This window comes from Chiloscyllium punctatum, chromosome 6 (assembly GCF_047496795.1).
Source record: "Chiloscyllium punctatum isolate Juve2018m chromosome 6, sChiPun1.3, whole genome shotgun sequence".
Taxonomy (NCBI): Eukaryota; Metazoa; Chordata; class Chondrichthyes; order Orectolobiformes; family Hemiscylliidae; genus Chiloscyllium; species Chiloscyllium punctatum.
The window spans coordinates 81,596,031-81,623,694 of NC_092744.1; the positions used below are offsets into that span (position 1 = coordinate 81,596,031).

The 27,664-nt window shown below is 43.0% G+C and overlaps 2 protein-coding genes across 2 annotated transcripts in view; one reads left to right on the top strand and one right to left on the bottom strand.

Moving 5' to 3' along the window:
- Positions 1-18,816, top strand: part of stk25b (serine/threonine kinase 25b) — an 88,419-nt gene extending 69,603 nt beyond the window's left edge. The window contains exons 6-11 of the mRNA XM_072573081.1: positions 626-811; positions 4,587-4,732; positions 8,982-9,093; positions 11,495-11,566; positions 13,641-13,777; positions 15,746-18,816. Of these exons, the coding sequence (XP_072429182.1) occupies positions 626-811; positions 4,587-4,732; positions 8,982-9,093; positions 11,495-11,566; positions 13,641-13,777; positions 15,746-15,785 (693 nt within the window). The 3' untranslated portion in view covers positions 15,786-18,816. The remainder of the gene's footprint in view (positions 1-625; positions 812-4,586; positions 4,733-8,981; positions 9,094-11,494; positions 11,567-13,640; positions 13,778-15,745) is intronic.
- A 4,856-nt stretch (positions 18,817-23,672) lies between these two features.
- neu4 (sialidase 4) lies at positions 23,673-27,647 on the bottom strand. The gene is made up of 2 exons (XM_072571789.1): positions 27,124-27,647; positions 23,673-24,866 (listed from the first exon to the last, which is right to left on the bottom strand). The coding sequence occupies exons 1-2, from the start codon at positions 27,322-27,324 to the stop codon at positions 23,745-23,747; spliced, it is 1,323 nt and encodes a 440-aa protein (XP_072427890.1). The 5' UTR covers positions 27,325-27,647; the 3' UTR covers positions 23,673-23,744.
- Between the last annotated feature and the right edge of the window lie 17 nt (positions 27,648-27,664).

Below are 27,664 nucleotides of genomic sequence, written 5' to 3' on the forward strand. Positions count from 1 at the left end.
TTTTGCCATATTCTAATACTGTGTATAATCGTGTATAGGTTGAATTTTGAAGACTGTGTTTTAACCTGAAATTAGGGGTTGACTTGTATGCGAGGTATTGTTTTTGAGGGGATGAATATTTACCTATAAAATAGGTAAAATGGGGAATTTACCATCCCGGCAGTCCCCTATTCCCTGGTTCTGGAACGTTCCCTGTAATATGTTCAGGCCATGGTAAACTGCGGGTAAACTGGAACTAACTCCATGGATCTGGCAGTCACCCTGTGCTGTCATACCATTCCAGTAATTCTGAAAACCTGGAACGGAACATGATGGCTGGCAGATTGCAATGCTGGAGCAGAGCACAGTGGGCAGGCAAGCTGGCTCATCAATGTTGATCTGTAACTGTGAAGGGTCGACTTACACATAAGATATATGGAAAATGCAAGATTTTTGGCCAAAAATAAGGGGTCGATTTATACATTAAATCAACCTAAACACGTATATATGTTTTTTTTCTTTTCATTTGATGCTATCCTTAACTTCCCCTGGTTAATTGCAATGGAGGAAAATGCAGGAATTCTTTTGAAAACCTGGCGCTTGTACTAAGGTAAAGTTTCTCATTCTCTGACTTGTTTATTTTCAGGCAGATATCTGGTCCCTTGGAATAACTGCAATTGAATTAGCAAAAGGAGAACCCCCTAATTCAGAACTGCATCCTATGCGAGTTCTTTTCCTGATTCCCAAGAACAACCCCCCAACACTGGAAGGAAACCACAGCAAGCCCTTCAAAGAGTTTGTTGAGGCCTGCTTAAACAAGGATCCCAAATTTGTAAGTAGAAGATATTGCTTTGTTTCGGGTTATATGCACCAAATGAGCTTTCGGTGTTGCTGTTTTAGAGAAGGAAAGAAATATTTCATAGCCCTTGTAGTCAAGCTATCTGAAAGTTTGCCACAATCAGTAAATCACATCTGAAGTGAGGTTATGAAGTCAACTTGCTCACAGCAAGCCCTGATGTACAGCAGTGAGGTAAGTGGCACGGTAATGTTTAGTGCATTCGTCAAGACTAAAATATTGGCTCAGACACGCGGGGGATATTGTTTGCTGCTCTCCACATCTTCCCAAGAAGGTGGACTGTTCGAACAAAATCAATTTAATATCCGTTGTGAAAGACGGGCAATCCAACCATGCAACACACTCCCAATGTTACACAAGTGTCAGACTAGATCATGAATAGGCAATTAATATGACAAGGACCTATAAGCTTTTAACTTTAAGACAAGAATGTTACTACTGATCCAGGAATGACATCAAGAAATGTTAAAACAGAGGTCATGAATAAAGATGTACCTGAACAGTCACATTATTACCTTTTTAAGGTACAAGGAATATTCAAAGGCGTCTGCAGAAATTATGCAGATAAAAAAAGTGGAATATCAATGAAATTTGTTAAATGCATGTCCTTTAAACAGGTTGCAGATTGTATGAGAAAATTAAGGTGGGGGAGGTGAGGCCAATCTTCATCATTTGCTTAGTACTGGAAAGTTAGTTTTCTGTCCATTTTTCTTCTTTTTCCTATTGACTGTTTGATTTGGTCACAAGTACTGACAGTCCTCTCATTCCTTCCCAAGAGACTATGCTTCAGTCATGATTTTCCAACTTCCATAAATTCAGGAATTGTGCCTTCTTAGAATAGGAAATTTCAAATTTCACAGCAGTGCTCAAGAAAGGTGGGAGAACCAATTAGTTTAACATCAGTAGTAGAACAAGTATTGGAATCTCTCATTAGAGACAAGTCCCAGTATCAGTTGCTCAAAGAGAAGCAAAGTGGATTAGGTCATAGTCATACAACATGGAAGCAGACCCTTCGGTCCAACTTGTCCATGCCAACCATATTTCTCAAACTAACCTCGCCCCAATTGCCTGTGTTTGACCCATATCCCTCTAAACCTTTTCTATTCATGTCCTTGTTCAAATCTATTTTAAATGTTGTAATTGTATCTGCATGTACCACTTCCTCATTTCAGATATGAACCACCCTTTGTGTGGAAAATGTTGCCCTTCAGGTCCCTTTTTATATCTTTCATTTCTCATCCGGTTTCCTCCCACAGTGCAAAGATGTGCAGGTCATGTGAATTGGCCATGCTAAATTGCCCATAGTGTTAGCTGCATTAGTCAGAGGGAAATGGGTCTGGGTGGGTTACTCTTCAGAGGATCGGTGTGCACTTGTTGGGCCGAAGGGCCTGTTTCCACACTGTAGGGAATCTTATCTTATCTAATCTTAAAATTATGTCCTCTAATTTTGAAATCACCTACCCTAGGAAAAAGACCTTTGCTATTCACCATATCTTGGCCCCTCATGATTTTACAAACCTCTATAAAGTCACCTCTCAATCTTCGATGCTCCTATGAAATGAATCCCAGTTTATCCCGCCTCTCATTTTAACTCGATCCCTCCAGTCCCAGCAACATCCCCGTAAATCTTTTCTGAACCATCTCTAATTAAATAATTAACTTCTGTAGCCTTGAGTTCCAAGGGAGCAGAGCTCATGCTTCACTTTCTGTAGGAGTGACTTGAGAGTTCATAATCTAGTTTGCTAAAATACAGAGCAGGATTCAAAGGGATAACAAGGAAAAGAAGAATAACAGCAAGAAAATCACTTTCATCCCTGAAGCTGCAAAGCTGCTTCTTTCTTTAATATGAAAAGGCAAAGGTTGCAATCTCTCTCCCATGTTCCAGACATTATTTTATTTTAAGGGTTTGCCATATCTGACTGATTTACTTAGATGTAATTTGAGGAAATCACCAACAGGCTGATAGGGCAGTGTCTATAGATGTTGCCTGTATAGAATACCAAATGTATTTGATAAGGTTCCACACAAGTAACTATCAGAAGTGAATTTAGGTTTTGTTTCAGTAGCAGGTAACTATCAGAGTGTGCTTAACTGTAGTGTCAGAATTCAGGAACAACGTCCATGCTGATCCAGTTTTGAAGCCCTATGAAAATGAAGCAAGTTCTGCAGAGCACATTGATCTACCTGTGTGAGCTGTGCCAATCTCTGTTTTTTTAAATAAAAACTTTTATGAACAGTTGTGTAGACTAGGGTATACAGCAGGCCATTTGAAATTGGAAGTGCACTACACACAAAACAGATACGTTCTTTCAGTGATTCCCAACAGAACTACACCCAAACTCTGTCTCTCCAAACCTTTCAGAACTGTTACTCCCTGCAGTAATCCATACATCGGGGTGACTCTCCCCTCTCATTTAGGAGTAAGGAATTGCTTTTGTTATCCTGCTTTTTTCTTTCTCTCTCTCTCTCTCTCTCTCTCTCTCTCTCTCTCTCTCTCTCTCTCTCTCTCTCTCCCCCTCTCTCCCCCTTTTCCAACTATGCTTCCATTTTATACATGTTCTGTATTTATACTGAAGCTGTTAGGAGGCAGGTTAATATGGTGGGGTAAGAAATCCACTGCTTCAGTGAATAAATTTAAGTTATAGTCATGTCCAGAATGTTGGAGAAAGCCAGGTAAAGTTGTTGTATCAAAATAGGTGTTTTGTTAATGTGAAAAATGTCACAGGCCAGATGGCCTGTTTCCACACTGTAGGGAATCTAATCTATGGCAGCAGACATAAAAGGACTTTTACAAATGTCCATAAAAGTCTTGAATCTGATCTCCTATTTATGAAACCTTTAGATGCCATTGTTCAAAGGGGCAAAAGTATAAAACAAATGTGAAAGAGAACCAGTCACTCCCTGCTTGGGTTTTTCTTTCTAAATCGTGATAAGCTAGCCTTTTCCTGGAAGGTACGTTTGACCCCAGGCTGTACCTATTTGGACCACCTTACAGCAGGCAATACCTATTCAAGGGGCAGGCCATGTTAAACACCATTTCCAACTTCTCAGTGAAAGATTCAGAGTGTTCCTCTGCAACCTTGCAGAGGAGTCTGATGGCATGCCCATGTATTTTCAAGGTAAGGAGAATGTCCTGAGCAAAATGTATCCTTTGTGGACCTTCTCTTCCAAGAATGTTACAAGATGGGTGGCACGGTGGCTCAGTGCTTAGCACTGCTGCCTCACGGCGCCAGGGACCTAGGTTCAATTCCCGCCTCAGGCGACTGACTGTGTGGAGTTTGCACGTTCTCCCCGTGTCTGCGTGGGTTTCCTCCGGGTGCTCCGGTTTCCTCCCACAGTCCAAAGATGTGCAGGTCAGGTGAATTGGCCATGCTAAATTGCCTGTAGTGTTAGGGGTAAATGTATAGGGGAATGGGTCTGGGTGGGTTTCTCTTCAGAGGGTCGGTGTGGACTTGTTGTGCCGAAGGGCCTGTTTCCACACTGTAGAGAATCTAATCTAATCATCTAAAGAAAGACACGTGCTAAGTACCATCAAACTTCAACAGAAAAGTTGTAGAGTTACAGTACACAGATTTATAAAAAATTATTTCTGACGAATGGAGAGCGAGGAAGGTTGGAAGATGTGTGGCTAGAAAATGAGGAACCAGTGGGCTAGAGAGAGAATGTTGCAAGTGATATTTAAATAAGGAAACCAAAGAGGTTCTGTGGGACTGTAAAACATAACCACAGCAGCTGTTTCTTCAAATTCTAGAGGCCAACAGCAAAGGAGCTTCTGAAGCACAAATATATCCAACGCTACACGAAAAAAACCTCCTACCTAACAGAATTGATCGACCGCTACAAGCGCTGGAAGTCGGAGGGGCATGGTGAGGAGTCCAGCTCCGAAGACTCAGACCTGTAAGTATGCCTGATTCCTGGCGTGAATGAGTGGGGAGATGGGAGAACTAGAGTGGGATAGATCAGCAGTTAAGTGTCAGTTTGATAGGATGAAAGAAACACTGATGTACATTTGAGGAATTGAATTGAAAAGTGGAACTATTATGTTAAACTTAAATAGAACCTTCGTCAAACCCTCGCATTGTCCACAATTCTGTGTTATAGAGGCTCATAGAAACACTACAGAGGTTGCAAAATAGATTTGCAAGAATTGAATCAGGATTGAGAGATTATTATTATTGGGAAAGTTGAATAGTAACCAGCTTCTCTTTGTGTAGAAAACAGAAGGTTGAGCTAGTTGTTCGATTTGAGCCATTCCTCTGACCTCGCTATGAGGATATTCCTACAAATCTTTCAAATAGTAATTCCTTTTTTTGTTCATAACATGCATCTTCACTTTTTTCTTATTGCATCTTCCTATCATAGACATACGGATTGTCTTTCCTTTGCATAATCCTGTCGCAAGGGACGAAGGGGGCTTGGGGTTTTCTAAGAGTCGGTGCACCTGCATTCCAAATTCTGGATGCTAACCATTTTTTTCATGGTCCGTACTGTTTCCCACCCAGATGGTTCTTGTACATGAGAAAAAGGCACAGTGAGTGTGAATGTATAGTTGATTCTCTAGCCATTCTGATAGGTAAAGGCAGCTGAAAGCTGAAATGTCTGTTCTTAGCATCCCAGTCTGCAGAGCTTGAGCTGGGTGATAATTGGTCACAAACAAGGGTGGTTTTGAAATAAAATAAAGTCTTTTTTTTAAAAAGATATTGATTGGTATCTGCTGCAAAGATGATGTGTACAGGAGCAGAGTAAGGATAGAATTGTGCATGACCTGTGAAGTCTCACCCCTATCCATCCCATGGGTTGGCTAGCCAGCTTGGTACTGTCAAGTTAAGGAAAGTCTCATGGGGATGATGAACACGAACACAAACACTGGCTTCAGGAGAGGGTGAGTGGGAGGAGGTTGAGGGAAAGGATGTTGCGAGGACATTCAGGAGAGAAAAGGTACTTTTGGTAAGACTGGAGCCAGCTGTGTTGTTGAAGCCACCAAGAACTTGCCCAAGTTACTCAGTCTAGTAAATTAATGCTCATTCCAGTACTGGCATTGCAACATTGGGCACAATCTTTTTTTCATGATTTCTTTCTCGTCTTTTACTCCCTCCCTCCACTAAAAGGTGTTGTCTGTCCTTATTCAAAGACAATTACAGTGTGCAGGAATCTGTTCCTTCCATATATGGATAGTCAGTGTTGGCAGGCTTGTCCAGTTATGAAGAGCAACACCGGCAAATTGCAACTAATCTCCCCATCATCAATAATAGCACTGTCAACAACTGAATAGCTGTCAGGTTTGCAATTAATTTTGATATTCTTTCCCCAGCTGCAGTGTTCTGTTTATGTAGCGCTGCTTAACCTAACATTAACTAACTGTCCATTGACCCAGAATTTTGCCTGGCAACTTGGTGAAATCTATGATTCAAGAACAGTGATCTGACCTTTTAAATTTCTAAAAGTACCCATAAATACCATGCCGTCTGTTGAGGCTGCTCTGCCACCGAATGGAATCATGGCTGATGAAACACTCCAATACCTTTTATCCACAATGTCTTTGTAATCTTTTATATCACTGATAGTCACAAGTTTTGTCAACCTCTATTTCAACTATGCACAGTGACTGAGCTTCCACAGCTCTCTGGGATAGACAATTCCAAATATTCAACGAGGTAAAAACAATGACTGCAGATGCTGGAAACCAGATTCTGGATTAGTGGTGCTGGAAGATCACAGCAGTTCAGACAGCATCCAAGTAGCTTCGAAATCGACGTTTTGGGCAAAAGCCCTGATGAAGGGCTTTTGCCCGAAACATCGATTTCGAAGGTACTTGGATGCTGCCTGAACTGCTGTGCTCTTCCAGCACCACTAATCCAGAATTCCAAATATTCACCATCCTCTGAGTAAACAAATTCTCCTCATCCAGTTATAGAGTTGTAGAGAGAGAGCACAGAAACAGACCCAACTCATCCTTGCTGACCAGATATCCTAAATTAATCTAGTTCCATTTGCCAGCATTAGGCCTATATCCCTCTTAAACCCTTCCTATTCATATATCCATCCAGATGCCTTTTAAGTGTTGTAATTGTACCAGCCTCCACCACTTCCTCTGGCAGTTCATTCCATTCACACACCACCCTCTGCGTGAAAACGTTGCCCCTTAGGCCCCTTTTAAATTCTTCCCCTCCCACCTTAAAGCTATGCCCCCTGTTTTGGACTACCCTCCCCTGGGCAAAAGACCTGACTATTCACCCTAACGATGTTAAAAATCACACAACACCAGGTTATAGTCCAACAGGTTTAATTGGAAGCACTAGCTTTCGGAGCAACGCTCCTTCATCAGGTGATTGTGGAGGGCTCGATCGTAACACAGAATTTATAGCAAAAATTTGCAGTGTGATGTAACTGAAATTATACATTGAAAAATTGATTGTTAAGGCTTTCATCTGTTAGAATACAGTGATAGGTTCACTTCTTTCATGTGTAAATCACAAAACCTTTTTTTTAAAGTTGCATTCTCGAGTTAGCTCTTAACAATGGTGATAGCTAGACAATATGTTGAAGGTGTTAGCCCCCTGTGTTCTCTGTCTATGACCTGATGTTTAGATTGATTCTAATCTAAAAAGTGAGATAAGAGTTTTACATAAATTCATGCAGTTTTTGAGCTCCGCGTTCTACATGAATGTATGCAGTTCTTGAGCAAAATGCAATGTAACTCTCCAAATCATCACCCTAACAATGTCACTCATGATTTTAAAAACCTCTGTAAGGTCACCCCTCAGCCTCTGATGCTCCACGGAAAATAGCCCCAGCCTATTCAGCCCCCCTCTGTAGCTCAAGCCCTCAACTCTGACCACATCCTTGTAAATCTTTTCTGAACCTTTTCAAGTTTCAGAACATTCTTCTTATAGCAGGGAGACCAGAACAACACGCAACAGCTGCAACATGACCTCCCAACTCCTGTACCCAATGCACTGACCAATAAGGGCAAGCATACTAATCACTTTCCTCACTAACCTATCTATATGTGAGTCTACTTTCAAGGAACTATGAACCTACATTCCAAAGTTTCATTGTTCAGCAACTCTCTCCACAAGACCTCCTCATTAAGTGTAGAAGTCCTGCCCTGATTTGAGTTTCCAAAATGTAGCATCTCACGTTTATCTAAATTAAACTCCATCTGCCATTCCTTGGACTATTTGGTCAATCTGATCAAAATCCTGTTGTACTCTGAGGTAGCCTTGTCTGCTGTCCACTACATCTCCAATTTTGGTGTCATCTGCAAACTTACTAACCATCCCTCCTGTGTTCACATCCAAATCATTTCTATAAATGGTATACCCTTATTTTTAAATTGTGCCCCCTAATTGTAACTCCCCAACTAGGGAAAGTCTATCACTTTTAAGTATTTGTAGATTTCATTGGGATCACCTCTCAGTCTTCAAAACTCTGGAGAGTACAGACCCAGTTTGCCCAATTTGTCTCTGCATGGGGCTGTCCTGCCATTCCAGGAACAGGTCTGGTGAATCTTCATTGCACTTCCTGTGTAGCAATGATGTATTTCCTGAGGTACTCCAAGTACAGTCCAACCAAGCTCCTATGTGAATGAAACAAAACTTCACTACTGCTGAACTCTAATGCTCTTGCAATTAAGGCTTCCTTAATTCAGTTAGCTTCCTTAATAGCTTGTTAGCTTTCAGTGATTTATTGGCAAGAAGTACTCTGCGCAGTCTGTTCTTCTCACCTCACTGGATAACCTCTCATTTTTCCACTTTATATTCCATCTTCCATGTTCCTGTCCATTCACAAAGACTGTCTAAATGTTACTGAAGCTGCTCAACATCTTCCTCATAACACATTCCTGCTGAGCTTTGTATCATCTACAAATTTGGAAATACTACATTTGATGCCGACCTTCAAGTCATTGATATAGATTGTGAGCAGCCCGTGGATTCTGCTTTCGGGACCTTCTCCCTGTTCCTAGCCATGTTGCTAGTACCTTACCCAAGGATCACTGTTCAGCGTCTTTGTTTAGGGTGAGGAAATGGGGGAAAGCAGGGGTGTGAGTTGAGTTGAAATATTGAAGCTAATATATAAATCTGAGCTAGAGAGCCTTATGTTGGAAGATATCAGCATGTTCAGAGACCTGACTATCTGTTTGTAGGGAAGCTGATGCAGATGAACGGGATCAGTGCCCAGTTTGGACTTTCCCCACTGTACGTCCCAGTACGTTAAGCAAGCTTCAGAACGGAATGCCCGTTCCGACTTCTCAGAAGGTGAGTCTGTGAATTAGTCTCTTTCCAGCACCTACTACTGTTACTGTAAGCAATTCAAGCAGTTTTCAGCAGTGATGCACTCTTTGAGGACTTACAGGGTAGAATGGAGTGTGCTATAGTATGCTTTGAAGTTCTCCTGGTGCTGCAATGGTGTGAAAGGTGGCGAAGTACATTTCATCTTCAGTCCCTCAACCAAGAGAGATTCAGACAGTCTCTGGGGCGGGAGTGAGTTGCTTCGTATATACAGGGAGTGTCTTCCCAGTATATTTTATTCCCAAGTACCAGAAATAATGAGCTAGCCAATGAATGTGTGCAATATGGAAATAATGTGTCTGAAAAAGTCATTCCACCCCAGTTGGATAAGTCATCTTTTCATGACCATACTCTCTCATAATTACTTCAAAGGTTTTCACAAGCTCCGTCTTCACATCTGTGTTCTTTTAATGCCACTGAAACTGGGCATCTTGTTTGCAAAATGACATAACTCATGGAGCTTTCAATGTAGAAAAATTCCCCATGGTAAAGTGCTAGAAAAGCAAAACTAGACAAAAATAAACACCGAGTTTAGATCAGAGTGGTGCTAGAAAAGCACAGCAGGTCAGGCAGCATCCGAGGAGCAGGAAAATCGACGTTTCGGGCAAAAGGCCTTCATCGGGAATAGAGGCAGGAAGCCTCCAGGGTGGAGAGATAAATGGGGCAGTGGTGGGGGAAGGTAGCAAAGAGTACAGTAGGTCAATGGGGGGGTGGGGATGGAGTTGATAGGTCAGAGAGGAGGGTGGGGGAAGGTAGCAAAGAGTACAATAGGTGGGTGAATGGGGGTGGGGAGAATAACTGCCGTATTGAGAGGGGTAATAAAGGTTTAATCAAAGAAATGGGTTTTAAATGTGGTAGTAAAGGAGAGTGAAAGACAGAAAACTTAGTGGAGATATCATAGCATTGGGCCCAAGTGTAGACACAACAAGGAGGAGGAACACAGGAGAGGTGGGAGTCTGCGGAATGGAGAGTTTTCACTTGGTGAGGGAATGCTGCAAACCTGGGAAAGGCTGTAGAATATGGAAGGGAAATGCAATGAAGGAATAAACATGGGAATTGTGAATTTTAAATTGGATGCATTGAAGGACCAGGAACCAGCGTAGTTGAGTGAAGATATGGGTGGAACTTGATGAAAGTTAAGGTACTGGCCCTCCAGCAGAAGTTTACATGTACCAACATTTTGAGAGTATGCTGGATGGACCAGGCCAGAAGAGTATTAAAACTCTCTCGGCTAAAGCTCACCTGCCTTTTAAGGGAAGGATAGAGGCAATCAGAGATGGCCTTGGTAATGAAGAGGATTTAGAGCCATATTTGAATGGAATGTTGTAGTTGCAAACAGCCCTGTTCAAACTGAAGCAATGACCAGGGGGAAGGATTGGAACCAGTGATCAGAGAATTGAGTTTGCATTGGGAACCGAACGCATTGACTTCCATCTTATCAATAATTTTTAGTGGAAGTTGTACCTCAGTCAAGACTGGATACTTGAAGAATCCAGTAACGCAAAGTCAAGAGGTCAAGAGTTGTGATGGAGTAATAGAGCTTTTTGTTGCCAATGTGCATTGGGAAGTGAGCCATGTTTCATTGGATGGTGCATCTGAGAAACCATAAGCCAATGAGAGAGGGGAAGATAGAACTTTGGGGAACTCCTGGAAGAGGTTAGCTAAGAGTAGGACCTCATGTGGATTGTCCCACTGAGCTGGAGAGAAACACTGAAGGACGACAATGGTGTGGTTGATCAGAGAGGAGGAGATGATGGGAGAATGTACCGTGCTCACAGAGAAGTCACTTGGGACTTTGACTAGAGCCGTTTCAGGTGCTGCGCTAGAAGCAGAGACCAGAATGGTGTGACCTGAGCTTTGAGTTTCAGAAAGGGGCAACATGGATTTGAGAAGCATCACCTTCAAGGATTTGGAGCCACATGACGAAGTCAGTGTTTTGAGGATTTGGAGGAGGGTGAGGAAAGGAATTATTATTTTTTTTTAAAAATAACAAATTTCTAACGGTGATTGCCTGTAGCGAAAACTTCATACAATTAACAGCCTGTTCTTGATATTTTGGGTGACTACCAAGATCAGGAGTGCAGAGAGGAAGGTTACCGAGAGCACTTGCTAACGGTTAAGTGATGCTCAAGTAGAGCTTTAAAAGCCTGTAGATTGTATGAACAGGGGACCCCCAAGAAAGATAACAAGTTCCACTGGTTCAGAAACAGGTGTCATCACTCAGTATTCTATGGTTAAGCATATGGGGAAGGGAGAAGCAAGAGAAAACTAACCCGTGGGATAAGCAGTGACGGATAGACCGAGTAATATTAAGAAAGATTGTCTACTGGATTGATTTACTTTTTTTTTGTAATTTGTTTCGATGCAGCCCTTGGAGCCCATGAAGCGACAGCCAAAATCAAAGTGCTTGACAACCCTGGTCAACCCCATGTTCAGAGAGGTAATGCAGCCACTGTTAGTGACCAAATATGCTTGTGAGTGTGCCTGCTTATGTACATCAGCTGAAATTCTTAAAGTAACTGACTTCGAAGACATGAGTCACAAATAATCTTTCTCCCATTCATTAATATCAGCAGACATTAATATGAGAGAGTGGTTTCCTATCTTCGTTAACATCACTAACTCACACATGTTCCCCGTTCCGATATTTATGTCATGTGGGAATCGACAGAACTCACTAAGGTGAACATAATTTAACAAAAAGTAGCTTATCCACTTTGAGAGTTCTGATTGGATGGCAAAGTGCTGAGAGAGAACCTGACAGTCTGGCTGCATTCATACCTTAACATACCTCATCATTGTTCCATCCAGCTCCTTCCCCTCAATCCCATCAGTATGGCCTGGATTTATAACCAGCTAGCAAAAAGGAAGAGTCCAGTACACCATTCCCATTCTACTGGGTTTTCAGTATGTTCAAAGACAACTCTTTGCGTAGAAACTACTGATGCACAGATACCAAGAGGCTAACTCCTGTCATTAGTCAGCGTAAGGAGGGTCGATCTTTTCCGTCGATCACCTTTGGAAATGGGGGTTGGCCATGAAATAAGGTTTCAGAAAGAAGCTCAGATCCCTCCTCTTGAGGAGAAGGCATAGCTATTGAGAAACCATATCCAACCACCAATCTGCTTTTTCTTCAAATGTAGTCACCCTCTTCTGTATTTCTAGCCTTTTCTGTTTTTAAGTCAAAGGAAAAATACAAGTACTACCTCTCATCCATCATCTAATTCCACTTAGTTGCCAGAATCACCTCTGGATGTTTTCTTAGGTCTCGTTGACATTGCTGTCAAATTAACCTCATCCAGGCAACTCTTTGGCACAACATAGTATATTATACGAAGGAGGTTTATCCTTCACCCTGTTTCTTCATGTGGTGGGTTCTGATCCTTGGCAAAGAGAAGCTTGGCTGTCTGGCAGAAAGCAGAGATTGGGGATAAAAGGGTTTTTCTCAGCGTGGCAGCTAGTGACAAGTGGTATTCCGCAAGGCTCAGTGTGGGGACCGTGACTTTTCACTTTATACATTAACGATTTAGACGATGGAACTGAGGGCATTCTGGCTAAGTTTCCAGATGATGCAAAGATAGGTAGAGGGACAGGTAGTATTGAGGAGGTGGGGAGGCTGCAGAAGGGTTTGGACAGGTTAGGAGAATGGGCAAAGAAGTGGCAGATGGAGTACAACATGGGAAAGTGTGAGGTCATGCACTTTGGTAGGAAGGGCTACTTTCTAAATAGGGAGAAAATTCAGAAATCTGAAATGCAGGTAAACTTGCAGATAGAGTCAGTAGTTAGGAAGACAACTGCAATGATAGCATGACTTTTGAGAGTACTTGAATATAAAAGCAGGGATGTACTTCTGAGACTTTATAAGGCTCTGGTCAGGCCACATTTAGAGTATTGTGCACAGTTTTGGGCCCCATCTCTCAGGAAGGATGTACTGGCCCTGGATCATGTTCAGAGGAGGTTCACAAGAATGGTCCCAGGAATGAAAAGCTTAACATCTGAGGAATGTTTGAGGACTCTGGGTCTATACCCAAGGGAGTTTAGAAGGATGAGGGGGGCTCTAATTGAAACATACAGAATACTGAATGGCCTGGGCAAAGTAGATGTTGGGAAGATGTTTCCATAGGTAGGAGAGACTAGGAACCGTGGGCATATCCTTAGGAAGACCTTTCAGAATGGCAATAAGGAGAAACTTCAGCCAGAGCATGGTGAATCTCTGGAATTCACTGCTACAGAAGGCTTTGGAGGCCAGGTCATTGAGTATATTTAAGACTGAGATAGATAGGTTCTGAGAGGTTGTCAAGGGAAGAATGGGGCTGAGAAACTTATCAGCCATGATTGAATGGCAGAGCAGACTCAATGGGCTGAATGGCTGAATTTCTGCTGCTATGTCTTAGTCGTATGAGTGGACTTCAGCCTTAAACACAGGGATTTCAGTTATTGACGACATGCTGTTTTGTCTTCTGGCAATGGCTTAATGATCCATTTTAATGGTGTTTTGTTTTATTCTGCTGAAGCTACAAGAGAAGCACAAACTCAGCGGTGGGAATCTGGGTGCCATTGAAGAGCTGGAGAATGCCTTTAACCTGGCAGAGGAGTCCTGCCCAGGCATATCAGACAAACTGGTAGCGCACATGGTGGAGCGGGTACGAAGGTGAGGAAAGCAAGCCATATTCACACATACATTGACGAGGTGAAAGGAGTGAGCGTTAAACTTTTGTGCAGTACTGTCAAAACATTTTATGTTTAGATTAGATTTTTTAGATTAGATTCCCTACAGTGTGGAAACAGGCCCTTTGGCCCAACCAGTGCACACTGACCTCTGAAGAGTAACCCACCCTGACCCATTTCCCTCTGACTGATGAACCTAACACTATGGACAATTTAGAATGGCTAATTCACCTGACCTGTACTACTTTGGAATGTGGGGGGAATTCGGAGCACCTGAAGGAAACCCACAAAGACACTGGGAGAGTGTGCAAACTCCACACAGACAGTCACCTGAGGCTGGAGTCGAACCTGGGTCCCTGGCGCTGTGAGGCAGCAGTGCTAACCACTGAGCCACCGTGCTGCTCCCAATCTTTTAAGAATTAGTCCCGTTTTAATGCATTGGGATTATATAGGGCAGCATGAATGGGTTTATCGGCTCACCAAACTATTATTAATCCTAAATAACTCCCTTCAGTTGACCTACTTTATGAACATGAGAACAAGGAAAGACCATAATGGTCCATTCGGCCTGATCCGACGATAAAAACCAAGCAAACCCAGATAAATATGAGGTAATGCATTTCAATGAGATGAACAGAACCATCCCTATGCTTGAGAAAATAAAGGGAGTGCAATATAAGAGCCAAGGGATCTTGGTGAACAAATGTTCAAATATATCATTGTAGGTTAGCAAAGCAATTAAAATGTTACCAAACCCATGAGGGTTTATTTTCAAGTGTGCAGAATTCTCAAGTTGTATTAAAGTTGTATTGAAACCTAGCCAGGCTGCATTTGGAGCACTTTGTTCAACAGTGGACACTGTACTATTGAATAGAATATACAATCACTACAGACATTGAGAAAAAGGATTAAGGAGAGAGGCACCATGACTGCGAAATTGCAGCTACTAATAAAGAATCAAAGTGTCATACAGCACGGAAACAGACCCTTCGGTCCAACCAGTCTGTGCCAAAAATAATCCCAAACTAAAGTAGACTTTACCTCCCTGTGCTTGGCCTATATCCCTCCAAACCTTTCTTATTCATGTACTTATCCAAATGACTTTTAAATACTGTAACTATACCCACACCTGCCACTTTATCTGGAAGTTCATTCCACACATGAACCACACTGTTTTTTAAAAAAAAAAGTTGCCCCTCGGGTCTTATTTAAATCTTTCTCCTCTCACCTTAAAAATGTGCCCTCTAGCCTTGAAATTCCCCACCCTAGGGAAAAGACACCTGCCGTTCACCTTACTTCCACTCCTCGTGATTTTATATAAGGTCATCTCTCAGCCTCCTATACTCCAGTGAAAGAATGATGCTGAATCAATGAATTCAAATCTCACAATGGAGCTGGAAAATTTGAATCCAGTTAATTAATTACATATCCTTGATGGGAGTGGGGGGGGGGGGGGAATGCAGGGGAGAATAAAGATCTGCTGCTCTTGCCTTGTCTGGCATTTATGTGACTCTAGAGTCACAGTGGTTGACTCACGACTGCATTCTGACATGGCATTAGACCACTAAGCCGCCAATACTGACCTGCATACCAGATACAGCAAGGGCACACCTTGTCCAGGTGACCCTGCAAGTTCATCTTCACTGTCTTCTGGGAACTTGTACTGAAATTGGGAGAGCTATCCTCTGGGCTGAATCTAACTTGATGCTATCTGCTCAGAGAAATGGGACTTAAGATTGGGATTAACAGTAACGTTTTTTACGTGGTTGAAAAACCTGTTTGCACCATCTGGGAAATTGAACTGTGTGTCCTGAGAAAGCGTCAGTCCCTCTTCTTTGGAGCATGGAGGTAGGGGGTGGAGTGGGATACAGTTTGTAGGTTGCGCAGGCAGATGAGAAACACGTAGAGTGGGTGAAGCTTCTCCTTTTGACTTGTTCTTGCCTCCTCTCAGGTATTCGCTCAGTGGATCCAGCAAGAACTCAGCACGGTGAAGATCTCGGCGCCTGCAGGGGCTTCCCAGTGCCCTGTGAACCCAGCACCCAACAACACCCCTCCTGCTGCAGTTAGGAAAGCCCGTGGCTACTGATGCCAGTGCTTCATGGTCATGGCGACGAGACTCGATCACACTGTTGGATCCGAACTGAATACCTTTTACTTTTTAATCACTGCCACCATGAGGGGTGGCACCAAATAAGAGGGGTTGATATCTTTTTTTTGTTTTAATTAGAAGTTATAATATTTTTACATTTTCTTTATATACAGAGAAGGTGAATTGATTGGTGCATATCAAACTGTATTAGTAGAAATGTACAATGTGAAAAAGAGACCGTATCTCTTTTGCTTTCCTGTCTAGGTTTTGTTTCAGAATTCAGAGGTCATTTTTTTTTTTTAAACGATTTTAAAAATAAGTACACCGTGTAATAAGGGTGCAAGTACATGGATTATACACATTCAGGATAAAGGGTCCTAAACGGAGGATAACCTTCCCTGAGCTACTCATTTTAAGATGTGGCTACATTGTGCTGCTAGTGATTAGGTGAAAGTAACAAGTGGAGTTGATGGTGAAGCTTATTCAGACTTAAGATCAGTCAGGCTACACTCTCAATCCCCTGTGAAGACAGTCTGGCAAAACCGTAAAAGTGTGTCTTGCCTCTTGGTTCAGGAACCTGGTGTCTTTCGGTCACTCACTGGATCCATCGGGAGAGGTTTCTCACACGTGCAACATTCTGCTAGATTGAGCCCTGCACTGAAGAGAGGCTTGCCTGACTCTTAAGCAGCACTGAGTTTCAGTTGGTGGTTCAAGTCAGCATTTAAAAAGATTAGCTCAGACTGGCTGGAAGGGAGGATTTGCGTTGATACAGAAAGGATTGAAAAGGGTTTTACGTAAAGAAAAACACTTGCATGTAGCTCCATGTTCTACTCTTGAATATCCCTCAGTCTGAACGAACACTTTCGCCGCCCCCTTCAATTAAATGTGAGCCCCCACATCTATTTTTAATACTCCCAATTTACTGAGGCCTGCAGAAGTGATCTTGTCTCTTTTAAAGACCAGTTCCACAATGCTCAAAGCCGGTGTTGCCTGAAAGGGTGTAGTTCATACTCCTGTCCACTGGAACATAGTCGCTTCCATCTGTGATTATGCCAAGGCGCGCTCTGTTTGTTTTCCTCCATCCTGTTGGGTGCAAACGATCAAGGTAATACCTCCATCCCAGAATCTCAGTTGCTAGGGGAGATCTGGCCTGGAGTGTTAATCGAGCAAAGCCAATGGACCAGAATCTAACTCGGATTGGATTATGGAGAAAATTAACAGTGAATATCTGAAACCAGCACTTGGTATAATCTGAAACTGCCGCATTTCCTGACTTCACTGCGTGCTTTATTGCTGAACAGTTGCCAGTAGCAATGAGCGACCAGTAGACAGTTAGAAGGAAATGTGCATCTCTGTTTATGGGCAGATCGAAGAGGTAGATTCCCAGAATGTGTTTTACCGTCCCCACCCTCTCCGACTTGTGCAATCAATACTCTAGAGAACAGGAATTCACAAACGTGTTGAAGAAATGTTGTTTTAATTCACATTACAGCAAGTGAGTTGCTGTCGCCAATGGATCTCCATGTTCCAACAGACATTGGGAACTGTCTTCAGTCTTTCAACTGAACCACTGTTGGCCAATGTCTTTAATGGCATCGACATGGACTTTCCTACTGAATAAACAGGGACAACATTAGCAGGGTGTGACGAAATGAACATTTTTATCCATCTAATCTAAAGGGATGTTTCTTTGCCTCACTTCATGTAGCTGACAGTAGTTACCATAATTTCCTGTATTCCATCTTGATTTGTGTGTTTTCTTTTTCAGAAAGTACACCGATGTTTCATTGTGCAAAGTAGGAAACCATTCAGTTTAGATTCTGTTGTATAACTTGGGATCAGTATTAACTCTGAATGGATTCTCTGTATGGCCTTTAACGGCAAGGCCAGTTACACCAGATGGTTTTGCTTTTACACCTTACCTTGGGAAGAGAAACAAAACGACCAATGATACCACCGTGAAATATGGACAGCCAATTGTTCTGCTAGTACAATGAAAGCCTGACAGAAATGCCATGATGTAGCATCTAGGAGGAGACAGTAAAACGGCCAAGTGGAACAAGTGAGAGTTGCAGGTTTTATTTGAGGGCTTGTAGGGGGATTAAGTGCAGGATCTCAACAACCCTTATACTGATCATTTTAGGGAGAAAAGACTTTGAACAGTATTATCCAAGAATGGGCAGAGTTAGTATTAAGAGTAACTGAGATACCATTCCTATAATGTAAAGGGAAAAAGTGTGCATATGTTTGTAAAGGTACATCCAGACAAAGAACTGACCAGCGTCAAAACATTCAGGGATAGCATTCCCAAGGGAACTCCCACTATGATTTAAGTGTATCCCTATGGAATGATGTGAAAGGCTGTTAGCCACGTTTCTCTGGGTTTTGCCTCCATCTACAGCGAGGGCTGTGGGGAATTGCAACCAGATGTGTTGTAGAATTTGGTTTGCTTCTGAACACACAAGAAGTGATTCAACAGATCATTTCTTGGCTTCACCTTTCATCATGAGCTTCTCCATCTCTGGGTCAGACACCTACAGGCTGCAGTTCTAAATTACAGGTACCTGCACCTCAATGAGAGAAAAACACAAGCCATTGAGGATTTGATACACAGTGCCCTCTCGCTGTATCCCGAATTGGACCTGCCATTTGAATGGATGAAGAAATGAACATAAAGGACTCTAGTTTTTAAACTTCATAGCCATGTCAGTGAAACTGGGGATTGTGTTCCTGTATGTCCAGTGTTTGTATACTGCGTGTATTAACAGTGTACAAGTGCACACCTGGTCCTTGCAACCCATTTATTACCTATTTTAAAGTCCAGTTTAGGTTTGGTTGTAGTTATTTATGGTGAAGGAGGGTATCCGTGCTCTTGGAGCTGCGGATCGCATTTTATATACAGTGTAATGGACGAATAAAATATAAGAATGGAACCTGTGCAGTCTTGTCTTATTCACAGCAGCAACTTTAAGGTGCCTCTCATTTCTACCGTGCACGATTGAGAAAGAAAACTGGGCTCGGATTTCTACAGTTGACTGATGCTTCAATTCATTTTTACTGATAAGGAATAATGGCCAAAGAATTCCTGGAGAGCTCACCAAGTCATTGTGCCAATCAGCTGAACTGTGACACTGTGGGGTGTGCCAAAGGCCTGTGCACCGCAGCAGTGAATCAAGTCAGCTGACCTCCACCTTCTCAAGGGCAATTAGGATTGGGCAGCATTTTGTGAATATAATTGTCTGTATTTTAGGCAATCTTTGAATTCTATCCTTTGAGTAAGTTCCACAAACATATGATGATTTGAAGGTGCTGGTGTTGGACTGGGGTGTACAAAGTTAAAAATCACACAACACCAGGTTATAGTCCAGCAGGTTTAGTTGGAAGCACACTAGCTTTTGGAGTGCTGCTCCTTCATCAGGTGGATTCTACAACCACCTGATGAAGGAGCGACGCTCCGAAAGCTAGTGCTTCCAATTAAACCTGTTGGACTAAACCTGGTGTGTGATTTTAAACAGGTGATGTTACTGAAATGATAATGGACTCTGTGTTGACAGAGCTGGGAGGCATCTGCACAGTTAAATTCACATTATCCAGCAGGTTCTGGTATGTCAGAAATTCTGGTTAGCAAGGAGGATGGTATTCAGACAGTGGTTCGACAGTGACCATTGCTCCCAATAAGTTGAACAAAACGTGTTGGGACTTTTAAGACAATGGCCTTAATCTAAACTGTGCTTTAACCAGTGCTTCTGTCACCATCAAGTTATGAAGTTAGCCGATAGTGCTCAAGTACAGATGGCAATGGAATATCTTCCAGTTTGTGGAAGTGCATGTTTGTACATTCAGAGGAAGGGAGTTAAAAATGCCAGTTGGAGTGTTCTGGTTGGTGAGATAACATGAATTTTACTGGCATATCCTCATCAGTTAAATATGCATGTTTTGCAGCAGTATTTGTGAATATGACTAGGAGACAGCAGGAGTTGGTCCTGCCCTTACCTTGCATAGTATTGTTGAAGCTGCATTTGGCATCCTGCCAATGTGCCCACTGAAATCCAATAAAACAGGATTTGAGCTATTTCTAAGATTTTCAGCTCTATGCCTTCTGCCTTGAACAACATATGCACAGGGTATGCTTTGCAACTGAATTAACACAATGCTGTGAAAAGACTTAAGATTTCTTATCATACTCCCTATGTTTTTGGCTTCCAAACATTTAGTCATGTCTTTCAAAGAAGAACAAGTGCCTGCAGTACAAAGTACTGATGCTAGATGGTGCTATTACCTAGGGTTAAGGGCAGAATGTACCAGAAAAACCGATCATTGGAAAGAATGAAGGAACAGCAGATGGCTTTTCTACCATTGAATGTAATCATAGACAATTTAATTCCATGTACAGTCTTCTCAAACTCTTAACCTTAGCCAACAAAAAGCTCAGTTGTTGGCTATCAAAATTTCAGTTGGTCAGAGGTTACCAAAGAAAGAGTTCCACGTTTCCCTGTGTGAGGAAATGCTTTGAAACATCACCCATGACAGCACTTTTAACTTTAAAACGTGATGCTCCTTTGTTCTGGGCTCTCCTACAGGTCCCACACAGCAAGCACAGGGGGGTGCATGGAGGATGGGAACAGATCAGCACGGTGGTAGGTGCTCATGGTTTGTGGTGGAGAGTTGGGAAGATATGATGGGGGGAAAAAAAAAGGACAACACTGAGCTGATCCCAACAAAGTTACCCTTGTTGGGGCAATTGGAGAGTAGGTTGAATGGGAAGCAAGAGTAGGCATGGGGAGAATGAAAACGTAGAGGAGGATAGATGGCATACAAAGTTGATATAAGAATGGGATGGGATGGGATTTAACAGGAGGGATTACGTGTGAAAAGCAGAATGCATTTAATAGACTGATGGAAATAGGGAAAATGTTAATTTCACCACAAATGTTTTGTAGTTCATTGCTAAAGAGGTTTTTGAATGGGTATTTGTTTATTTGACAGTTTCACAAGCATCTCAAAAACTTCCTAGTGTTGTTCTAGGGCTCAGAAATTCCATTCCAAGTGGATATTGGGCAAGTGAGGTGTAGTTAGTACTCAGGTGCAGAACTCTTAATTGCCCTCTGTACTACAACAAGTGAGGACAGTTAGAGATTGACAATAACTGTTAATCAAGCCAGTGGTGCCCACATTGTAGAGCAAATTAAGTAATTGAGCACCATGAACTCTAAAGGTACAATATTCCAGGTGAGAACACACATAATTGGACTATTTTAGTGTTCCACTTTCATTGGTTTACCAGGGAGTCAGTTACATATTGTTTCAATCAAGCATTCATTCATAGGATGTGTATATTGCTAGGAAGACTGGTATGCTTTGCCCACCTACAATGCCCTTTAAGGTGGTAAGCCACCCTCTTCAGTCACTGTGTACCTATGCCACATTACCTGTAAAGTGTTGATTATCTACAGTTGATCAGTGTAACTGGCTAGACCTGAGCAGTTTCAGACAGTAGCTGTCAACCAAGGAACAGTGCACCAAAAAGCTAGTGCTTCTAAATAAACCTGTTGGACTACAACCTGGTGTTGGGGTTGACAATACTAAAAATCACAGTGTCGGTAGGGATCATATCAGCTGGGAGTATTTTCCTTTTCCAGCACCAAGACCCAAAGGATAGATGGGATTTGCTGAGTTTTGATTATCAGATTTCCAACTTAAATTCAATTGATTAAATCTGGAATAAATGTAAACTCCTACCAGCTGCTGTGCTGGGATGCCAACTTCTGTCTCTAGAGCATTAATTCAAGCTTCTGGTTTATTGGAGCAAAACCATTATCACTGTGCTCATGTGATATTAGTGTAAGAATCCAGAGATCTCCCTCAGAGAGGAGGAGGAACAACATACAATATATCCTGACCTATCAGCTCACCAGATTGATAAAAGATAAATGACCATAAAGATGCAAGAGCAGAAATAGACCATTGCATCTACTCCACCATAAAATGATTGGAGCCTCAACTACACGTCCTGCCTTTTTCTTAAAAGCACCAAGTCCCTTACTGAGTGAAAATTTATCTTTATTCACCTTGGTCATACCTAATGATCAGCCTCCTTCCATAGTAAAGAACTGCACAGATTCAGTAGTCAGAAGAAATTACACCTGATGGGTCCTAAATGTGCAACCCCTTATTCTACGATAACCCCCTCTAACCCTAGACTCTCCAATAAAAGAAAAACAGCCTCTCTGCATCTATCCTGACAAGAATCTTTTATGAACTTGAATGTTTCAACTAAGTAACTCTGATGAATATAAACTCAAATCTACTCAACCTCTCCTGGGTAGGCAGCTCCTCCATACCTGGCATCAATCTAGTGAACCTTCTCTGGCCTGCCTCCAATGCCAGTGTAGTGGACAGCACAGTAGTTAGCATTGCTGCCTCACGGTGCCAGAGACCAGAGTTCAATTCCCATCTCAGGATACAGACTGTGGAGTTTGCACATTTTCCCCGTGTCAGTATGGGTTTGCTCCAGTTTCCTCCCACAGTCCAAAAATGTACAAGGTTAAGTGAATTGGCTATGCTAAATTGCCCATAGTGTTAGGTGAATGGGTAAATGTAGGGGAACGGGTCTGGGTGGTTGCGCTTTGGAGGGTCAGTGTGGACTTGTTGGGCCAAAGGGCCTGTTTCCACACGAAGTGATCTAATTTTTTTTAAATCTTAGAAAAGGAAGGGAGACCAAAACTGTTAACATTTTTCTTGGTGTGGTCTGACCTTGTATAGTTTTAGCAAAACATCTTCTTGCTATTTTTAAAAAAAAAAAACACTCCACTCTGAAACAAACAATTCCATTTGTCATCCCAATTACCTGCTGAACGTTTGTGATTCATGCAGGAGGACACCAAGATCCATGCTGTAGCTTTCTGTAATCCTTCTCTATTTAAGGAACATTCAGCTCCCCTTCTTCCTGTCAAAGTGCATATCCTCATTTTCTCCACATTATACTCCAATTGCCAAGTTTTCGCCCTCTTGATTAACCGGTCTTTATTCCTCTGCAGACTCTGCACCATCCTTACCACTTGCTTTCCCACCTGGTCATCTGTAAACTTGATAACAGTACATTCATGTCCAAGTCATTAACATATTATAAATAACTGTCCTCAGCATTGATCCCCATTACACTGTGTATATATATATCCAAATACATTACATCCACTTCTGCCCCCTATCCTGTTCATTACATCAAAATAATTGCAATAAAATCTGCAAGGGATGATTTCACCTTCACATACTTGGTCAGATACATTTCAGAATGCTCTGTTGTTACATCCTTTGTGATAGCTTCTAACATTTACTCAAGTTAGACATGTTAAACTAACTGGCCTATAATGTTTAAAAAAAGCAAGGGGTAATACAATGGTAGTTTTCCAATCCCCTGGGACTTATCCAGAAGCCAAGGACTCCTGGAAAACCAATAACAGTGCATTCACTATCTCTGTAGCTACCTTTAATATCTTAGAATGCATCCAGGGGATTTCATCAGTCTTTGGCACCAAAATTTACTATTCGTCATAGAATCCTAATGAAGCTGCATTATATAAAGAGTACACTAGCAAAGCTTTGCTCAATTATAAAGCCAACTTTGAAACATTTCCGAGGTAGACAGAGTTCACATTAATTTGAACGCTGGTCTAACTCCGGAACCAAACGCAATCCAATCAGACCACAACTTTAGACAAGAAACAAGAGCCTTCAGGTTTGCTATAAAGTCAATTTATTTTGCTTCAAGCAATTAAAATCATTCCTTCCGATTTGCTTGAACTAACTAAATGTTTATAACTGTAGCTAAATCATTATCTGTTTGCACAAGGTGTACCCCAACTCATGTGATGGGGCAGCAGGCAGAGGTAGGCCTGGTGCTCAGCTCCACCTGAGACTGTGCAGGTGGATGTGGAATATTATGGAGCAGCTCACGCATTGTAAAGACACTAAACGCTATTTTCTCATAAGGTGAACTGGCTCCACATTCATAAAGACAGGCGAACGCCACTGCTGGGAGCGGAGCCTCAGGGCCCTTGGAAGCAGCCATTTCTAAGAATGCCAGGTCTGAATAAGCACTGGGCCCTTCGTGAATAACCCAGGGCTCAGTCCAACTGCAAGGGTCGCGTGGAAAGGTACTGAGGTAAACTCCCAGGTGCCGCCGGCTGGTTGGGCTGGTTGGGTGAGCGTAGAGGACCCAGGTTGGAGACCGCAAGTTGAGCTTCAAGCCTTTGTGGAGTCGGGTTTGCTGCTGGTTGTCAGAGTCAAAGGCGCTGAAGGCCAGAAGCTCTTCATACCTCTTCCCAATGGGAGCTGGGAAACCAATGACGCTCCCGTGGCATCCCCTGGGTGATTCCACCAGCTTTGGGATGAGATGCCCATCCTGAAAGGCAGCACCACCATTGGTGCTGAGTGCCTGAGCCCGGAAGTTCAGCTGTGTCCTGGCATTGCAGTACACAACACCGTGGGCGTCCTCCTCATCCACTGACACCACCTGGCACTCCACAGTCTCCAGGTTGTCTATGAAGTCCCCGGATCTCCAGACCGTGCCGTGGTCATCGCTGTAGAACATGAAGGAATGTGGGCTGGTCCTGCAGATTTTTCCAAAGCATTCTTTTGAATCAATGTGATAGGCATAGGCTGGGACAACAAGTCTCCCAGATGGAAGCTGGATCCCATGGCCTGGGCCCAGGGCAAAGGTGGCCCACTCTTCGATGGCACAGCCAATGGTGCACTCAGTCAGGTCAGTGATGGCACTCCAACTCTGGCCGTGGTCAGTGCTGCGGACACAGCAGAGGCGAGTCACATTGTTGCCTGTGATAATTTGATAGGATTCCGTGGTGCGTCCCAGGACTGCAATGAAGAAGAGAAAGAGGGTGTCGGTGGAATTGTCATAAACAGGGCACGGGTTCATCGAGCGGTGATTCTTGAGGTAGGCAGAGTGCAGAATTTCCATGTCCCCCCACTGCAAAAAACAAACAAATTTTTAAAAAAATAAATAAATAGGAGGTAGGATCGAGCTGGATGCACGCAGTCGGTTCACTGTCCATATTAAAATATAACCATTAGCACTGCTACCTCAACACCAGGGACCCAGTTTGATTCTAGCCTCGGGCGACTCGTGTTTTTTTTAAAAACTTTCTCCCTGTGTCTGCATGAGTTTCCTCCCAATGCTCTGGTTTTCTCCCACAATCCAAAGGCGTGCAGGTTAGGTGAATTGGTCATGCTAAATTACCCATAAATGTTACCCAATCTATAGGTTGGGTACATTAACCGGGGTAAATGTAGACTAATAAAGTAGGGGAATGGGTCTGGGTGGGTTACTCTTCAAAAAGGAAGTGTAGACTTGTTGGGCAAAAAACCTCATCCCTCAGTCCTTTTCAAATCTTTCTCCTCATCTTAAAAAATATGCCCCCTTGTTTTGAACTCCCCTATACTAGAGAAAAGGCCCTTGGTCATTCATCTCCTCTGTACCCCTCATGACTTTATAAAAAAGGTCAGCCTTCAACTTCCTACATGCCAGTGAAAAAATTCCCAGCCTTTCCATTATGTTTTCATAACTCAAACCTCCATTCCTGACCACATTCTGGTCAATCTTTTCTAAACCATCTCTAGTTTAATGGCATCCTTCCTATAAAAAGGGAGTCCAGAACTAGACATCGTACTCCCAGATGGGGCCTCACTAACATCTACAACCTCAACATGACATCAAACTCCTATACTCAAAAGGAGTGAGCAATAGAGGCAAGTGTTGGCAATTTTGGAGAAGATTTGTAGCTCAGGTTGAGGTTCAGGTTTTAAGTTTGCTCACTGAGCTGAAAGGCAAGTGTGCTAAATGCCTTCTTAACTACTTACATGTGACAAACTTCAAACAACTATATATCTGAACCTCTCCCACCCTGCTCTGGAACACAACCCACTTCCCATTAATTGTATAAGTCCTCTCCTAGTTTGTATTACCAGCACTGGCTGGTATGAGCCAAGGCAAGGACCACACCCCAATTCTGCACCACATGAACAATGTAGGTTTAAAGCGATTTAAGGTCCATTTATGGAGATCAATACACTGGCATTGAAAATTCAGAAAGACAAGTAGAGCATTAACCTGACTGTCCATAGCAATAGCAGGTAGCAGTAACGATACAGAGCCCCGATTATGTCATAACTCAAGTATGAGACTAGTTCAGGCACCACTCCTGAGAGAAGGTCAGAATCCCTAGAGTGTGGACACAGACCATTCAGCCCAACAAGATCACCCCACCCAGACCCATCCCCCTATTCTATCCCTGTAACTCCCACAGCTAACCTAAACATCCCTGAACACTACGTGCAATTTATCATTGTCAATTCATCTAACCTGCACATCTTTGGACTGTGGGAGGATACCAGAGCACCTGGAGGAAACCCACAGGGAGAACATGCAGACTTCATACAGACACTTGCCCAGGGTGGAATTGAACCTGGGTCCCTGCCACTGTGAGGCATCAGTGCTAACCACTGAGCCACCATGCCAGCCGCAAGGGATATACTGACCTTGGAAAGAGGGAGTGAAAGCTTACCAGAGCAATATCCAGACTCCAAGACATACACTACAAGATGGCATTGCACAAATTAGAGCTGTATTCTCAGAAATTCACCACATTTACAATATTAGACAATATAATTAGGCAACAGTAACAAAAAAAACTTGTTAGAGGTGGAACCAGCATCCCCCAGTATCAAATCTTATCAGCTGACATGTATGTGGTGGGGGTGGGAAGTGTGTAAAGAGAGGTGGTGGGCATGGGGGTGGGACAGATTGTGGGTGTGGGGGTGGGGGACAGACAGACAGAGGGTGTGGGGTGAAGCAATGCTGTAGGGGTGGAGTGTGGAGTGTGGACAGATTGTGAGTGTGGGGCAGACTGTGGGGGGTAGGCAGACCAGTCACTCTCAATGGGTACAGAGCAGGTCACAGATTCTCCAGGTAAGCCCCCATCCCCCAACACCCCAGTTCAGAGGGAATCTAGTGGATGCACTCTCTCTCTCTCTCTCGTCAGTTTGTAGAAGATCAGGAGACTTTGTTCAGGTACACCCACACACAGTATTTTGTTATTCCTTTGGAGGGGGAAAGAGAGAGAGAAAATAGGAAACAAAAATCCAGCAGAGCTTCCCAAAGTACTTGCAATTGGACACTTCAGAAATAAATGCAACTTTTCTCCCCTTGAGCTCAGGTTGACACTCACCTGGACATGGCTCTTGTACACTGCTCCCCTGCGGAACACCAGGACAGTAGCATCAGCATCAGCTGGGCTCAGTCTCTCTTCAGCGAAGGCCAGAATGGCCGCAGACTGGGCCAGGTAACACAGAGCAGGAATTCGGTAGGTCAGGCCAAACCTTCCCTGTTCAAATAATACCGTTTTAGCAGGAAGATAGCGGGAAGTCATCTCAACGAGGCAACCCCTGGCTGGAGGGAGAGAGAGAGGGGACTGAACAGTGTCTTGTGAAATGTTCTATCAGTGATAAACGCTGTCTGTCTGCTTCTCTGTGTCAGACTGCTGTATTCCAGCAGTTTCTGGCTGAAGGTTTCACTGAGTCAGTAATTTCCAGGCTGTTATAGAATCAGGACAACAGGTCCCCATTGTTAACCCCAACAACAACAACCACCAGACTAAGGTAGCTCCACACTCTCCCTCATTAAGAACACAAATCATTCCCGTGCTCTGCCCTTCCACTCACTCACTCACTCACCCTCCCCACGGCTCTGCCTAGTTCCTTGTTCACTGC